The sequence below is a fragment of the Sycon ciliatum genome, chromosome 8 (genome assembly GCF_964019385.1).
Source record: "Sycon ciliatum chromosome 8, ocSycCili1.1, whole genome shotgun sequence".
In the NCBI taxonomy this organism is placed as follows: domain Eukaryota; kingdom Metazoa; phylum Porifera; class Calcarea; order Leucosolenida; family Sycettidae; genus Sycon; species Sycon ciliatum.
Genome location: NC_088650.1, coordinates 6551928 through 6570332, shown reverse-complemented (window position 1 = coordinate 6570332; position 18405 = coordinate 6551928). Strand labels below are relative to the sequence as shown.

Sequence of the window (18405 nt, the reverse complement as noted above, 5' to 3'; positions counted from 1 at the left end):
ACGATGAGGGGAGTTACGAGGATGGTTAGGCCGTGACACATAGATGATGATTGTTAATGATTCATGCACGGTGGAAAATTACCACCAATGGCGATGATATTTCTTTCACAACAATGACATCAGTAGGAGCAGTGACACAACCTTACTGCTCCAAGTAGGATTTACAAGCGAGTGAAGGGAGAGCAGACTGGTCTAATAGCAGATCTGGTCTAAGCAAGGAAGTAATCAGCATCAGAGGTGAGCTTGCACATCAGAAAACAGAATGATGATGATCACCAAACACAGAGAAGTTGGCTATGTGTATGTTTGTGTCACTGTGTGGCATGTGTGTGTGTGTGTGCATGTGTGTTTGTGTGTATGCGCGCACATCTGTGTGTGAGAGAGAGGCAGACAGACAGATAGCATATGGTGGGAGGGATCAAGGTCTGACCTCAGAGTTAAATGCTGACGGTGTGGAATAGCAACAGTGCGAAATCGGGCAGGGTGGTTAATGGCCCACACTGGAGCCGAGTAGGAGCGCCAGTGGTTGAGGGCTAGCACAGGAGTAGCAGCAGCTCCAGCCTAGGAAGATCAGCTTCTGGATGAAAATCTCCCGGACACAGTAGGTACCAAGCTTCACTAGCAGATTGCCGGCAGGGGTGCACGGCGAGCACCCGTACATCCCTCAAGCCACCAGAGCCGCAGTACTTGGAGACGATCCAGGTGCTTACCCGCCAACAATGCTGAGAAGGCACTGGAGCCATACAGGAACTTATGATCGAGCATGACCACAGACTTGAAATACAGGGTCCGGCGTTGAATACTGAGACAGCGACGTCTCCTCAACAGAACACCACTCAGCCCCACCATTGCATTATTTTCGCTTTTTCATGATTTTTACAATTGTGTTAGAGCACACAGCACTCGATGCAACATTTACCAGTGACTAAATAACTCCGCGTCTCCGACCATAACTGCAGCGTTCCCGTGAGCCTGTTGGATTTCCGTCAGCCTGTTGAGATTATCTTCATCTCGTCACATGTGAGCCTGTGTGTTTCATCCGTATCGTGGCACAATTACACAGACACGATTTCCAACTCAGGCCGGTTCCGTTGCTCGAAGGGTTGGCGGTAAGAATTGCTACGCCGTCTGTGGCTGCATGGGAACTTGGCGAGTCGTCGTCTTTCTCCATAAATCCTGATCGTCACGCGAACAACAGCCACTATTGCCTAAAAACTACGACACAACAGTATCAAGCTCGCCCCAGCAGAAGGACACGAATGACGAGCGCTAAGACGGAGAAAGAGAGACAGGGTTAGCGAAAGCTGACTAGTGCAGGTACGCTGTCATCTCCTGAGGTGGTGGGCGAAGCAGCGAAGTGAAACGAAGGAAGATAGAACTTATTAGAAGGCATACACAGAGGCACCAAAACCTATTGCCTGTCACATACTAAGTGCCATTTAGGGTTGACAGCTGTCAGCTGACAGCCTCAAAAATTTGAAAATCTGCTCAAAAAACTCTCGATCAGAACTCTGCGCACTCTCAAATGGAGCGCACAGTAAAAAACTCGGCGACGAAGAACGCTTCGTATCGACGGCCTGGACTGAATTCGGCACGTCCAACAAACGGAATAGTGTTCTCTGATATATTCTCTACGTGCTGGGTATGGTCGCGTTTAGTTGGAAGCTCAGTGCATCACCACTTTCGATTTTGAGACTTGGCCGATGGACTAGAAGTTCACTTTCCACTTGCCAAGAAGTTCACTTTCCACATGCCAAGAGGTTCACTTTCCACATGCCAAGAAGTTCACTTTCCACATGCCAAGAAGTTCACTCTCCACATGCCAAGAAGTTCACTTTCCACATGCCAAGAAGTTCACTTTCCACATGCCAAGAAGTTCACTTTCCACATGTCAAGAAGTTCACTTTCCACATGTCAAGAAGTTCACTCTCCACATGTCAAGAAGTTCACTTTCCACATGCCAAGAAGTTCACTTTCCACATGCCAAGAAGTTCACTCTATGGGGTATTCACACCAGGGAGTAGTACAATACCGGTATTGTACTACTCCCTGATTCACACGACAGGCAAATCCACGTGCACCGGAAAGTTGCTATGGTATTTTACCTGTGAACGAGAAAAGTGCCTGAAAGTGGCTGAAAGGTGAAAGTGAGCTGGGGGCCCACTTTCACGATAAACGTGGCGTGCACGAGTACATTTGCACCAAAAGCGCGAAACAAGACTTGATTTTTTACGCGGCTCTTTAGAGCATGATAATTATTGTATATTATTATGTGTTTTGAAAGTTTGAAATACGATTACCCACGGCTACTGGTCGGTGAAGCATTCAAAAATGCAAACGTGCCTGTCGTTGAGTGCAGCTGTGTGAATCCACACAGTCACTTTTCTCGTATGTCACTCCTTGTAAAACGTGCAAGTGCCTGTCGTGTGAATACCCCATTACACATGCCAAGAAGTTCACTTTCCACATGCCAAGAAGTTCACTTTCCACATGCCAAGAAGTTCACTTTCCACATGCCAAGAAGTTCACTTTCCACATGCCAAGAGGTTCACTTTACACATGCCAAGAAGTTCACTTTCCACATGCCAAGAAGTTCACTTTCCACATGCCAAGAAGTTCACTCTCCACATGCCAAGAAGTTCACTTTCCATATGCCAAGAAGTTCACATTCCACATGCCAAGAAGTTCACTTTTCACATGCCAAGAAGTTCACTTTCCACTTGCCAAGAAGTTCACTTTCCACTTGCCAAGAAGTTCACTTTCCACATGCCAAGAAGTTCACTTTCCACATGCCAGGAAGTTCACTTTCCACATGACATTGTCAAGAAGTACACTTTCCACATGCCAAGAAGTACACATTTCACGCGAAGAAGTTCACTTTGCACACGGTAGTAGTCACATGACCAAGATTTGTAATTTATCACAATTATAGTGTTGGTGCTGTACACGCTGTGACTGTACCCAACCTGCAGACAAGACAATCATCCCGGCCTTACCCGGCACATTGGCTTCTGGTGGTGCCTGTGCTGTCGGTGATGACTCCGGTGCTGGCAGAGAAAAGAACCGGTTCCACTCCTGTAGCATTCTATCCTCTTCCGATCGCCGCTCGACAGTCAGCAACAAGCGCAGGGCTTCCTCCTTGCCAGCGCCAGAGCAACGGACGGTCAGTGACATCGGTGAGCTCTGCCGTAGTGTGATTCTCTCGCACTTAGCCAGCTGCCTCTCCGGAATCTTCAAGCTGGCGTGTTTGTCTTGGATCGTCAGCTTCAAGACGTCGCTATCAGATAGCTGCATCTGCGGATACGTCACCAACTCGTTCCGGTCTGGAAACTCATCCTCCGTGCCTCCAAAGGTGATGAGCAGCTCCCCGTACTCGGAATCCAGCCAGCCGAAGAATGTCTTGACGATGACTGATCTCGATATCAGGCCGCAAAAGAACTTGGACACCTTCTTCATGATGCTGGGAGTCGGTTTCTTGCGATCTTTTCCTTTCTTTTCATTGACGACACCTGTGAAGAAACACAAGTGAGAGGAAAATCAACAGTGTGTGTGGCAAGACAAAACCAACTATTTCGAAGCAGCTCACAACATCACACACCACCACTGAAAATGATCTCTCGGCTACAATTACTCGAAAAATAATTTCAGATGGGCAAGGTCCGAACCCTGAAACATTTTAAATCCAAAATTTCGGATCCTGCCCATATTCAGGAATAGCCCAACTATCGCCAAATGCAGCATATCATGGCGAGAGAACGCTTAAAAAATAATTATTCATGGCGCGCTCTGCAAGTAGCCAGTTTACTAGGCGCTGGGAGGGGAAAGCAGAGCATTTTGTTCAGAACAATACAAGTACTGAGGTGTACACTATACTATAATTGACTTGTGTTGCTCACTATCAACGTGGTCAGATAAGGGGCAGATCAGACCCAGGGCAAAGGGGCCAAAGACTGGAAATCCTGTAGAGCTTATGCTGCAGCTTATGCGATTACATTATCAGGCGAGATGCGTTGGCAAAGTAAGCTGCTGCACAGCCATGCACTAGCCGCTTGTGCTGTGACGTTATATAGCACCCATTAGCGGTTTTGGTGACTCATGCTGCACACATAGCACCCATTACCGGTTCCGCTGACTCATCACCATGGCCTCACCATGACATCACCATGATATCACCATGACCTCACCATGACTTCACCATGACCTCACCATGACCTCACCATGACATCATTCGCATACTAGTAATCTCTATTCGTGGCATCTGTGCTACCCAAGTGCCATGTCAAAAGTTTCTACTTCATAGTAAGTGCTTGTTGAGTCACAGCACAAACTATGCCAGCACCGTGGAAATTGATGCAACCCCCCCCCCTTCTTTTTTTTTCGATGCCAGGTTGCAACGCTAGCGCCGAGACCCCTGGTCGGTCGAGTTGCTCCCTGTACATCGGCACATCGTCCCTACATCCCCTGTGTATTGTTTTGTGTTTGTCTCCACATGTCTCTTTGTAGGACTGTGTTCCCATTAAAAAAATTGATAGATAAGAACATTGACAGGTTCTCATTGGAGACACTATCTCCTGCCAACAGCACCATAAGCATTACTGGAACAACGCCATACAGCACTATTTGCTTACCAAACGTCGTGAAGTGTCGAACTTGAAACGTGGCAAAACCATCCTCAACTGTGATCTTGCAGTCGTCCTCCAATGTCAACTCGTCGCTGGCTTCTGCTTCATGTCTTGACAGGAACTGACCAGGCGTGGAAATAACATGCAACTGCAGAAAAGGAAAAAAGAGGTTCTTAGAGCTGACCCGCTCTTTGCCATTCACTCTGCAACAATATCGAACTCGTTTACCAATCTTCTTTTTTTACGTTTTGGCCAAAGTGCCCAGTGATCAGGTAGGAAACGCAGAAAAAGGTTAACAAACAGGCTAGTCCAGGCGAGGAACGCACAGCAGGATTCGTGAAATATGAACTATGACCGAGAATGAAGCACCGAAGAATGTGGGGCCGTTCTGTGTCTGTAAACATGATGGCTGCAAGGCCCAAAGTTCACAGTCTGGGTGAAAGCCATTCAAACCAACTAAATGTGTGTGCATTGTAGCTACTAGGTACTGCTTGGGCACTGTGTCCTTCAGATGCGGAGTGGCCGGTGTTCGCAGCCGGGGGGGGGGGATAAGCTATATACGGGCAACACCCGAGTGTGCCGTGTGCCAATCATGCGGCAAGTAGCATCCAGGCAATAAGCTATACACGGTAACAGACTGCCACTAGGCCCGGTGTTGTGTTGCGACACTGCCACCACCAGTAGCAGTACCAGCAGCAGAATCATTGGCAGGCGACGCCAGTACCATGATCAACAGAAGCAGCATCAGCAGTAGCATACAGCTCATCACACTTTTGATCAGCACCTTCAGCATGCAATGCCATTGGCAGCCACATTGCACAAACACAGCACGCGTACCTCACTGTCATCAGAAATCAGCCGTTGCTGCTCTTCGGAGAGAGTCACACGGATAGTGACACTCTCCTCAAAACAAGCACCCGATGGTGTACATGACACAACCTGCAAGGCGGAAAGAATCACAAGCAGAAGCTGAACCCAACACTGGCTTCCCAGTATTGAGACTACATACTCACCCACCCCCTCTCCTCCCCCCCCTTCCTTTCAAAAGATGGACGGGAGTAGATTCATAACTAGTTGCATCAGGATCAAGAGTTAGTGGAAGACCCTAGGCTTCTTGCAGCCTCACATCTCTTGCAAACATAATTTGTATGCCTTCTCTCTCACAGGACTGCAAGTCTGAACGCTGTACATGTACATCTTTACGTGACTGGTCAGATTTGCAGCGCTGCGGGAATTGGAGTGTTCACCCAAATTCAAATCTCGATCAAGATTTACTCTAATCTCAGAAGTTTTTGGTGCTCACCATTTTAGGGATGAGGGCAGTAGACCCCGTTAAGTGCCTGAACAGGAATTGTAGGTGCAGAGAAGCAGTCCGTGTCGGATGATGTGGGCTAGTGTTAGAACAGCTGTTGAAATTTTAGGCATGAAAGAGTTGCCTGATGATTGCGAAAGCATGAAACTTTAAGTAGCGACAAACAAGCCTTGATTGCCCCCTTGTTGTTCTGTTCGGTATGCAAGAGATACACTGAAGGCACCAGAAGTTAAAGTATACTGAAACCTTGTGAAATTACAAGATATTTGTCAAAAATTTAAACTTCATTCTTACAAAAGAGAAAGACCAAGGAGCTACAAGTAACACTATACTGCCCACTTACACCACCAGTTACTAAACAATCAGCTCATGCGATAACATTGCACGACACTCACCGACGGTACTGACGTACTACAACTAACTGGCTAACAGCTCTAGCACATCTTGGATGCGCACTCCAACAGCCTTCCAAGTGCTCATCTTGGTTGCGCTCACCTTCCCCTCCTTATGTTATTTCTATAGCTTTGAACCTTCCAAGTAGTTCCTTGGTCCTTTCTCTTTTGTATAAATTAAACCTTGGCTCTCCAGCCGAGTCCATTCACTCTTACAGGGGAAGTTAAGCCTAAAATCAATTTTTCACCGTGCCTGCAGGGTACAACTTACTTACAGCGTGTTTGGGTGCGTTCCTGTCACTCGAGTTGAACACGAGTTGAACATTGGTGTGACAGTTATACTTATAGCCTGCAGGCACCGTGACCAGGTGACTGGTGTACAGCATGAGCATGTGACGTGACCGCTTTTTCAACCATGTTCGATTGGGAATAAGGGCCGAACGCTGCATCGCAGCCTTTTCGGATCAAAACCAGTCGACTCCGCGTCCACAAGACTACAACATATGGGTCAGTCGCGGTCATCCGTTCTTTATAAGAACGAAATGGCGCTTTTAGTGACATTTTGGTTACAAATCCCCATCTAGTAGGGCGCAGTCACCCAATTTCGGTGGAAGTGGCGAGTTCGATTGGGAATAAAGGAGGAAGGGAGCGTCTCAGCTTCCTCGGACCAAGATCATTCGACTCAGCACCCCGAAGACTGTAACTGGTGAATAATTTGCTTTTAGGCTAAACTTCCCCTTTGAACATGTTAGATGGCTGTGGCCCATGTCTTCACCAGCTACACAATGCTAAGTGCCAGCACTCGCAGTGCCGATAGTGGGTTGACCTACCGCGAGCACTGTGAGGCCATGGTCGTCCTCATGGTTGCCTGGGTTACCACCGATGGCGCCGTCATCGGCAATACGCTCAGCATCGTCCTGGACTTGTGAGGTGAGGCGAGCACCGTCGTCGTTGCCCACTTTTCCCGAGCCAATCCAACGTGTGCCGCTGAAATGCTGCACGATTCCCACTTTCATGCTGCCAGGCAGTGACGCCGGAGGAACTATGAGAGCAGCATTACGGCTCTGCACCTGACCACCTTTGTCAGGTGTGAGAATTGCCATTTCCTAACACAAGGAGCAGGCCAGAAGAAGTGTGAGGATTACTGTTTATAACCGCACATCAGAACATGACTTTTAGTAATATTGGAAAATGCCCTGCTTTTGGTTGGGTTTTGGCAGATACCCCGTGGGAGTTTTCTTCACATCAGCCACATGTGCTTGTAAGTTATACTGGTAAGTTACTCAGGGAGGGAGAGAGAGAGAGAGAGAGAGAGAGAGAGAGAGAGAGAGAGAGAGAGAGAGAGATAGATAGAAATAGAGAGAGAGAGATTGAGAGAGAGAGAGAGAGAGAGAGAGAGAGAGAGAGAGAGAGATAGATAGAAATAGAGAGAGAGATTGAGAGAGAGAGAGAGATAGAGAGAGATAGAGAGAGGGGGAGAGAGGGAGAGATAGATAGAGAGATAGATAGATAGATAGAGAGAGAGAGAGAGAGAAATAGAGCTGGAGAGAGAAAGAGAGTTGGAGAGAGAGAGAGAGAGTATGTGAAGAGAGTGAAGGGAGAGGGGCTTAGGAAGAAAAGAGTGTTTGAGAGAGAGAGAGAGGGAGAGAGAGAGAGAGCAGATTAAGAAACACATGCCTTCACTTGTGCGTAAAGCTCTGTCTGACAATACGGTATCTTAGACAGCAATGGAGTCCTACAACCCAAGAGGAGCAAGTAAGTCACAAAGTTTGACTACCCTGCTTACCTGCAATAAGGCTGCTTGTAGAAGTTGGCTGATGTCTGGGTAACCCTGAACATAAGCTAGCGCCAATGCGTTTTGACCAGTCTGAATGCAGAAGGTAGTCCATAATAGCAGAGTATTTCAGTTTTGTCAAGCATCAAATAAAATGCAACCTGATACTACAGTTGCGCTGGGTGAAATACGACCCAGAGCTAATACTGGCACGCTCTTGATGCCCTAGAATAGGCACGAACGCGGCTGGACGTACCGGTACTCGCACACACGTAGCAATACAACGATGTAATCGAAACTGCCCGTGAGTCAGGGCGCCAGCTTTTCACTTGACTTGGAGTCGGATTTCACCGAGCCAAACTGTACTTCTGCAACATAACTCTTGTCAGGAAAGCAGATGCGTACGAGTACAAACTCACTTTGGATTGTCCCATAGCATGGAATGACCTTGGCCACACAGGTTGGTGTGCATGCAGCTGGTACATCGTGTATATTTTAGATCACATCGAAAGATGCCAAATCGTTGTGAGTCAGAACTTCTGGAGATGCAGCATAAATGCTGCGCGTCTTCAACAGGTCTTTACCTCTTTCAGGGACAACACTTCGAAATAGAGAGGTTAATCAAAATCTCCTCTAAACTGTTTTGTCAACCATTCCTTTATTATTTTTTAACGTCCGAAACATCATAACCTCACTCTAGATGCCTCCAATTCTCTCAACAGCTGCCTTTCTGCTATCTGAAAGATATATTCTCCATATTGCGTATGCTTTTTACCATCTCAGGGCAGAACCCTGGTGACAAGTGACCTTTTCGAATTCAACCATGGCGGGTGATTATGTGCAGCTCCAGCCCGGGCTGGTCGACAGGCGGGCCAGCCCGCCTGCAACGGGATCTCGGGGTTGTACACAAATCCACACAAAACCTGTGGTGCGTTTACATGGCAAGCGGGCTGGCCCGGCGAGGTGGGATCCCGCCTCGAGGCACCCGGGATCCCGGCTAGGCGGGCCAGAAAAAGCACATAATTATAAACAGACCAGCCCGGGCCAGAGTTGTATTATTATGGTATCGACACTGCGTTCATACTACAAAATAGGTACTTTTACCTCTTGAGGGAAGTTATAAAGAGGATTCCTGATATTGTCTTGAAAATCTAGGCAGCTTTTTGTACAGCAATGAGAAGGACGTGCAATGGCCACTGTTTATTTGTCGATATGCATGATTTACATTAAAATGGAAGGGGAACTACTTGCAAAATACTTTGATATGGACAGCTAAAAATGTGAAAAACAGGAAAAATAAACGAGGTGATACAACACACCAAACATGTGTCACAGCGCGAAAAGAAATCAGCAGAAGAATACATTGTGTGAGAAAAAAAGTTTTTAGGTTTATAACCTGAGTATTGCTTGCAGCCCTGTGTCTCAGCCCGGGGCAGCACATTACAGTCGTAGTGTGTTTGCTGCATACTCACAACGGGCTGGCGTGTGCTCAGCGCATATAAACTCACTGCGGGCTGGCGACCAGCCCGGCCTTGCACATGTAAACACTCTTGGCGGGCTGGCCCGCTCGCTCCAGCCCGGGCTGGAGTTGCACATATAAAAGGCCCTTTAATAAGACTGCCATATCAGTATGTGAACAGGAATGTGGAGAGAAAGGTCGCCTGGGTTTGCGTTTGTGGGCAAGTGGGTGCTCCCTGACCCGTCTGGAAAAAAACAGACGATGGACTTACCGCAATCTTCATCCTCAAGTCCGGCTTGTATTGCAGCAGAACCTTGACGGTACGGATGTGACCTTGGTGAACTGCTAGGAGAATTGGCGTGTACCCTTCCTGAAGAATTCAATTGCCACGGGAGCACAGAAAGCACAGCATAGAACACAGAGAGAAAAGATGACGACTGCAAAGGCAGTACACATGTTCATTGTGCTTGCCCACATCAGTTCCTTCAATCCAAGTTGTTTCGGGTGTTGTGTACAAGAACACAGAATCATTGAGGAGAAAAGCCTTGTGACGTTGTGTGATAGGCTAAGCCTCGGGAAACTATTCACTAAAAATGTCATGGTTCGCCGAGTTTTCCGCATGCGTAGGAATGCCACCACGGTCTATGGATCAAGGCGCAGATGCAGCTCCTGAGTAGATCAGACTCACCAGAAAGTGGTCAAAGACCGAAAATCCCATTCGCTGCATCCATGCTTCCCTCGTGTCAGGCCACGCGTTCCCAATAAACTGTGGGTCGCCGCACGGCTAGAAAAATCCTTCTGCTTCCAAGCAGGACTTGAACCTGGTACCCTCTGTTTCTCAATCATGGTCTTAGACCATCCCACTATGCGGGCCCGAAAACTCATCAAGTACAGAATTGCAAGTTCAGATTCTGTACTGTAAATGCGGTGCAGACATCTCAGCAGTCCATGGCAGTCTAGAAGAACGCAAAGAAAATGTCTGAACCAAACGCTCTCGCTGCCTTCACACCATGGGTTCTGTATACCCGCAATGTTGTTGTCGGCGTTACACAACCAAACGTTTTCCTTCCTTCTTCTCATTACAGGCTCTCTAGTCTCTACACTCACGATTATCCATTGCTAATATTCTTGTTGTCCTCATTGTCGTCGTTCCTTGTCGTCGTCATTAGCATGGTTGCTGCCATTGTCATCGTCGTCGTCGTCGTCGTCATCATGGAACAGCAAGCAGTGTTCATTGTCAAGCATGTCTTCATCCACTACTTGACGGTGTGAAACTTTATGCAAGCCACTTCAGGTAGTGAGGGGCTGAGCAAGAGTTTCTTGCTAGCCCCGAGGCCAACGGTGGACTTACCTGGTCGAGTGCGTTGACCTCAGCACCACTCTGCAGCAGTACGTCGGCGGCCTCAGCGTGATCACCATCACAAGCGTAATGAAGGGGCGTGTACAGATCCTAACCAGAGAACCACACGTACCACACAGTCAGGCACAAGAGAATGAGTATGATAGAGCCTGCTGTTAGCACCTATCAATGCCTGTCAGTTGATCTACCAACACTCGGGGGGTCTCGCTCATTTCACCTACAGTACACTGTGCACAGCCCATTCATAATAAAGAGATCATGTGGACTTGTAGCTTTTGACCCTTATTAAGGGGTCAATTTTTGAGTTTTTAAAGAATTTTGCAATCTTCAATGGAATTTAAAAGCTTGTAGGATGCATCACGTAGATTCATAAGTAAAAAAGTGGCTTGTGAACAACACTAGCTCACACTCATATCGCTGCTTTTCACAAATTCATTTCAGGAAACCAATTCAACGTTTCGGTCATAAAAAATAATAACCATCATCAGGAATGAAGTGATCACACTGGTTAGGATGGGTTAATTAATAAACGAGGAGCGCTGCGAGAAGATAACAATTCACACATGCATGTACTATTATGAGAGAGAAAAGAGGTTAACAAAACATCACAAACAAACAAACAAAAACTTGGTATAGAAATAATACAATACCCAACAACTCTGAATATGCCACAGGCACCAAACAGAAAATATACAATCATGAACATGCATGCATACATGTAATTGCAGGCGCTAGCAACAACAGCAGTGGCAACAGTGCATGGGAGTGCAAAAATGCCACTATCCAGGAGAAGCGAGTATCGGGGCTAGAGATAGGAGACTCCCTCGATTTAGGCTAAGGCCTGTGGAGAATCCATAAATACAAATACAAATAATTATGTACAATACATTACTTTACAGGAGAAGGAACCGGAGGTTCTTCCTCTGGTGAGAAGGCAGAATAGCCTGTGCTCTAAACGAATTAAAATAAAAGAGACAAAGAAATTGACATGCATTTCTGGGTTTTCATGAAGATGCCTACCCGGTATGAACTTACATTGCCCTGCAGATCCAGAGCAGCGCCGTGTTCTACCAGTACCCTCACTGTGTCACTGTGGCCATTCTCACATGCCACATGAAGTGGCGTGTCTTGAAACTGTGACAGAACAGTGAAGCAGATCAAGTCACTGGCAAAGGTCCGATGCTCAGGCCCGGTTGAAACACTGCCTCTGCTATAAGTTTATAACGCCAGTGAGTGAGCGAGTGAGTGAATGAGTGAATGAGTGGAAATATGAGTGAATGAGTGGAAATATGAGTGAATGAGTGGAACTGTGAGTGACTACTGAGTGATGAGGAACACCCAGGCAAGTATAGAAATGATGAGAACCACACAACAACTGCCGTACACGGTTTCACTGCACTCAGGCACCAGCAGTACAGTATTGCCCTGCAGTTAGCGAAACAGACATTAAAAGTTTAACAATTTACCTAGAGTCAGGAAACTTCCAACACGCCAAGTATTTCCAATATGAGCAGTATATTCAGGACTACAGTTTCCTCTGAGACAAAAATGCGATAATACTCATAAAAAGGACACACTTCAGGCTCATTACAAACATCTTGAAAGTTTTTGTCTTCACAAGTATACTTTCAAGCCTTCTCATCAGGTGAAATACAGGCAAGAGAAAAGGAACCGGAACAGTGGATTAAATACAGTAAGAAGGTGGTAAAACAGCGCAAAAAGAAAGAAAGAAAGAAAGAAGATAGCTAAAGTAAACAGCGAAAATTGCAATAATGACACAAAGGTGCAAATGCGAGAAAACTCAATAAGCGCGACATGTAGTGCGACAACAAGAGACAACCACTGGACATACATGTAACTAACGAGGTTTTGACGACCTACCTAACAGCCTAAGTGTGAATTTGATTTGTTTCTGTTTGCAAAGGTTGGGTTTCCTTGTGTGGATGTATACAGCTTCCAAAACATTCAGCAATCTAGCACTGCGTACACGTGACACAATCGAAAAACAATCATCCGAATACACAGCACGACAATCAGGATGCTCAAACAAATGACTAGCAATGGACGACTCATACTTATCAGAACTAACATCAGAACAATCAGCATGTGCGGTGGACACATCCGATTTCACATGGCTAGTCGAGTGGACCCTAGCCGTTGCCTCTGTCTGTGCTTTAGTCGCTGCCATCGCCGCCGTTGCCGATCTTGTTATTCTTCTGGTTGATGTGGTTCCTGTCACTGCCACGCACGTAGGTGTCTTGTCCGGTTGTTTTTCTGGTGGTCTAGTTAATTGTGAGGTGACGTTCCTTGGTGTTGATGCCGCTGCGTTGGACCATCTTGTACCAGGATGATTCTTTGCTGGACGTCCCCTCCGTGGTCGAGTGGATCGTGCGTGTTGTGGAATAAGGTGTAGCGGTGCGTGTTGTCGGATGCGTGCGTCCAGATGTTGAAGAGTCCTACCTACATATCGGCTCTCACATTGCCGACACTCGAAGTGATAAATCAACTTGGATAATTGGCCTGTAGGTAGGACGTCCTTCCTCACCGTGAACGCACGCACCGTGGAGTAGATGAAGCGAATATGAACATTATGGTAATTGGACTCCACGGCAGACTTAACCCGACGCTGAACCATACGTGATACTGACTCGCCCTTCCACGGTAAACATAGGTATACTGGATTAGCGGAAACTTCAGCATTCTTCTTTGGACTGGTCTCAGTTACATACTTCACAATAACAGACTCGGGGTATCCATTGAGACGAAAAAGCGCACGTAACTTCTCCAACTCCTGCTCCAACCTTGCAGACGAACAAAGGCGACGTGCACGATCCACCAAATTACGCAACAAATTGATCTTATACAGTGTCGCGCAAAACGAATCCCAAACAATGTACAAGCCAGTGAACGTAGGCTTGCGATAGACCGACGTGACAACACCACCATCAATTGACTTCTCAACGAGCACATCAAGAAAAGGTAGACGATCTGACTCCTCAAATTCACACGTGAAATCCAACATACCATCAACAACCTTCCTCAGCAGATCACGAAATTGGAGGCACTGAGCCTCAGACTGAAAATACGAGAAAGAATCATCGACAAATCTCACATACAATGGGGGCATCAAACTAACCGGAATCTGACATTCGTAATAACCAACAAATATATTTGCCAAAACAGGACCAAGGGGCGAACCCATAGCAACACCATCAATCTGTCGATACATGACACCATCAAAGGAAAACTCCACACCTGACGTTACCAAGCGGATCATTTCGCGGAACGAATCTTCACGTAACTCGCCAGGCGGACATAGTGAGCGATGATATAGCGTTTCGCAGCAAATATCAATGACTTTATCCAAAGGGACATTTGTGAACAGACTAACAACATCGTAAGAGCACATAACATAGGTATCGGGGAAGGAGTGGTCGCGCAGAATATCGACAAATTGAAAACTATCGCGAACTACATACCGACTGTATAATTCTAAAACGGGTTGCAACATTCTACACAGCCAGCGAGAAATCTTATACTGGGGAGAACCTAACATAGAAAGGATGGGCCGGACAGGACAATCCCTCTTATGAATCTTCGGTAAGCCATACATTCTAGGGCGAGCTGAACCCAAAGGCTTAAGCAGCTTAGCCTCATAGTCAATCAGTTCCTTCGACTCAACCAACCTATCAAGAAAGGCGCATAATTTATCTTCAATTATAGAGGTACGATCATGTGACTCGACGGGACCTAACTTAACAAACTTAGAGGCATCGCAAAGAATGTGAAGGGTCTTAGCAATATATTCGGCTTTCTTCAAAATTACTACGGCTCGACCCTTGTCAGGCCTTGTGATGACTATATCTGGATTATTGCGTAACTCTTTACGAGCTTTGTAATGTTGAGGAGATATAGGGTATTGCGCCGTATCACTCCGCGCATCAAGGTAGTCAACTGCCACAGCAGAGAGCTTGGTCGCGGCAACGTCATATGACTCAGATGACTTAGGGAGGGAACCAGACAACCGATCGTGAAACAACTCAAATTGTGCATAGACCTCCTCGCGGCCAGGCTTGCAAGGTAAACCATAGTCCATACCCCGGCACAACAACTCTCTTTGTGCATCCGACAGTTCAATTCCTGCTAAATTAACAATGAACTCATCACGGCACTTGAATGAGCCAAAGCGATCTTTACGCAAAAGTTCTAACTGTCGTGAGTACCTGGCAACTAACTTGCTCCGCTGTTTACTGTCACATTCACCAATAAGACGCGAGAAACGAATATAGTCAAATGGGCTAAGAAACCCACGGACGCGAGATATAACCGAACGGTAACTTGACAACAACCTATCCCGATCCATCTTCGCCATTGCTATCTCATCACGCAACAATACCTTCTCAATCTTTGCAACATCGTGCGGCTTACAGCGCTGAACCCGCTTCTGGATCCTTCTCGGGACGACACCACCATGAAGACAGTCCAACAGGAATGATAAGTTATATCTGACATTGTTGAGACGACCACGAACAGACAATACCTGGTTAAGGGACTCTACCTCTTCACTACTATGTCTCGATTTCAAATAGATTCAGGACTATCAATGCTTGCAGCAAATTTCCAAGAACCATAAACCAACCGACTTCATAGCATTCATCTCATCACCCAAAGAAGAACAAGACTATCAATGCTTGCAGCAAATTTCCAAGAACCATAAACCAACCGACTTCATAGCATTCATCTCATCACCCAAAGAAGAACAAGTTGCCCGTGCAATGTGTAGTTCATTGACGAGAGTACCCATTTCCTCAAAGGGCAAGTCGAATCTTTCGGCCTGTTTTACCAATGAAGCAATTCCACCTCCACCCCGTGCACTCTCTGGCCGACGTCACGAGCCAGCAACACTGCCGACTCCAGGTTGTAGATGCTGACAAATAGTTTTTTTTCCTCCACACAGTGCAGACAGTAGCCATTTACCAAGCTCTTACCCGGTTTGCTTGATCAACGGAAGCACCCTTCTCCAGCAGCAGCACTGCCATATCCGTGTGACCTTTCCTACATGCCTCTCCAAGTGCTGTGTGCCCGTCCTGGTGCCAGTGGTGGTGTCATACATAATCACGTGCAGGAGGAAACACATGCACAGCAAGATACATGTACACGTGAACAGTTTCTGCGGGGACAAGAATGCGATAATGCTCAATTCATCTACTCAGTAGTTTGGGGAATGGAGAAGGGAAAAGTCTGATGAAGAAATTGACTGTCGCCACCAGGACTCGAACCCAAGGGGACCTTCGCTTTAGGCCAGCCGTGCTCTAACTACTAAGCTATGGTGCAGCTGTTATCCCAGCAGAGACCGTTCAACATCTTCTTCAGACTTCGAAGATCACACTTCCTGTGAGACTACACAGGCTAAATTCATTGTTGTTGTTGTTTTGTCTCTTCTTCTTTGCAATCACTTGAAGATAGGGATTGAGAGTATACTAGTGAAGTCAATCGAGTGCGACTTATAATCGGGGAAATGCGGTAGTCAAGTCCGGGTAGTACTAGACACTATTCATTATAAGACTAAGATTATGAAACCTCCGGGATTGTCTACTAACGAGGGCATATCTGTAGTCACTTAACACGTCGTTACCTGGCCAGTCAGTGTCAGCACTGCACCACTGTCAATGAGCAGTTTAGCCACTGCTGTGTGGCCCCTGCTGGCTGCCACACAGAGGAGACTCGTATCACGGGGGACTCCCTATGTGGAGGACACACATTGAAAAGAATGCAGGTAACAAGAGTCTGGGATCAGCAGGGATTCCCTATGAGGAGGAAAAGCGTCGAAAAGAACACAGGTAACCAGAGTCTGGAGTTAGCGGGCCGCATGGCCTTTATTGTAGAAATTGTCTGTGGGAAGAAAGGGCAGCGAGCATGGAAGCTTTCCCACGCCAATGATCAAACAATGGTAAGAAAATCCTGAACCTGATTGTGCCGCGGAGGCATATTGGCCTTAGTTCACGAATGCTGGTTCCAGTACGCTGACAGTCCAAATTTTAAAAAGAGAAAAAAATTCACTGTTCGCTTGAGACTCAGACTGAGATTTCAGCATCCGTAGGAACTCCACCACCCTGCAAAGATCTAAGGCGTAGATGCAGCTCCTACAGCGGTGGGAGGTGGTCAGACCAGAATAGGCCTAGATGAGCTACAAGCTTGGGGATCGAGATGGAAGGTCCAGTTTGAGCCGACAAAGCGCCAGGGAATGTCGATGAGCAGACGATCAACATCCCTCCCACCCTCGTCTCTCAGCTTCGATGGTACCGAGATCAGAGAGGAGATGTTTTAAAAGCTTCTCGGTGTGACCTTCGACCGCAAACTACTGTTCCGCAACCATCTCCACCAGGTTGCAGTCAGAGCCAGCCAACGCCTTGGCTTCTTAAGGAAGGTGTGCCCAGTACTCAACTGCAACGGCCGCCTCAGCGTATACAAAGGCTTCATCCGCTCAACCATGGAATATGATCCCCAAGTCTGGCAAGGCGCAGCCCGGTTCAACCTCGCGAAGCTTGACCGCATCCAGCAACGGTGTATGCGCAGCATTGGCGCTGGAACCATGCTCCCAAGCTTATCAGTGCCTCGGCAAGTCTGGGGACTGTGCTACCTGTTCAAGCTGCACCACATTTCCGGTCCGGCCCAGCTGACAGACATGCTGCCACCTGCTGCCCCTGAGCCCGCCCGATCCAGAACTCGCCACCAACATCAATTGAAACACTCCCATGCCTTCCAGTTGTCAAACCCCCTCCCCGCAACAAGTCCTGACATCCTACACCGATCCTTCCCGTTCGGTCTACTAACAACATGGAATGCTCTACCCTCTGCCATCCTGAACTCTCCCCCATCCAAGGCAGCGCTGCAATGCTTCAAAGTAGCAGTGAAAAAGTACCTCCTCGAGTTGAAACTTGTGGGACTGCTGTCGACGTGTACACCACAGAGTAGCATACTACCTGATGGCCTAGCTCATGCTTCTTTCCTTCTTTTTCAACCCTCCTGGTGCGTGTTGTGTGCAAGGATCCCGAGACATTTGGTTGGAGGAGTCCACAACGCCCCACCTACACAGCTGCGCTAGTGGATACTAGTAATCAGCCCCGACTCAATAGTTGTTTGTTCTGTCAACCCTCAACTTCTGTATTCCAGTCGTTTCTTTGTTTTCTCTGCATGCAACTATGTTATCTACCTTGTTATTATTTTTTTGTCTCGAGCCGGGTTTGTGTTCTTTTCAAAAAAGAAAAAGAAAAAAAGAAAGGCGGTTGCCAAATCTTTTTCATCGCTATCTTACCACCACTCTCGGTTTGGGCACGGGAGTTTTGTCAAAGTCGGGGTACAACACTTCACAGTTGACCTCTTCTCCTGGGTTCTCAGCTTGAGAAAGGATGACGTCCGCACACTGAACGCTCCCATAGAAACAAGACGCCAGGAGCATTACACCCTGCACACGGCAGAGGAGAAA

General features: G+C 47.1%; 2 protein-coding genes across 2 annotated transcripts in view; one reads left to right on the top strand and one right to left on the bottom strand.

Moving 5' to 3' along the window:
* LOC135823515 (uncharacterized) overlaps window positions 1–18378 on the bottom strand; it is a 31286-nt gene extending 12908 nt beyond the window's left edge. Inside the window, exons 1-11 of the mRNA XM_065336357.1 lie at window positions 18235–18378; window positions 16555–16662; window positions 15908–16006; window positions 11955–12053; window positions 10911–11009; window positions 9831–9929; window positions 8113–8193; window positions 7157–7432; window positions 5460–5561; window positions 4629–4770; window positions 2997–3509 (exon numbers count right to left, since the gene is read on the bottom strand). Coding sequence (XP_065192429.1) covers window positions 2997–3509; window positions 4629–4770; window positions 5460–5561; window positions 7157–7432; window positions 8113–8193; window positions 9831–9929; window positions 10911–11009; window positions 11955–12053; window positions 15908–16006; window positions 16555–16662; window positions 18235–18378 — 1762 coding nt within the window. The remainder of the gene's footprint in view (window positions 1–2996; window positions 3510–4628; window positions 4771–5459; window positions 5562–7156; window positions 7433–8112; window positions 8194–9830; window positions 9930–10910; window positions 11010–11954; window positions 12054–15907; window positions 16007–16554; window positions 16663–18234) is intronic.
* LOC135823049 (uncharacterized) overlaps window positions 1–18405 on the top strand; it is a gene marked incomplete in the record, with an annotated part of 80345 nt that overhangs the window by 60737 nt on the left and 1203 nt on the right.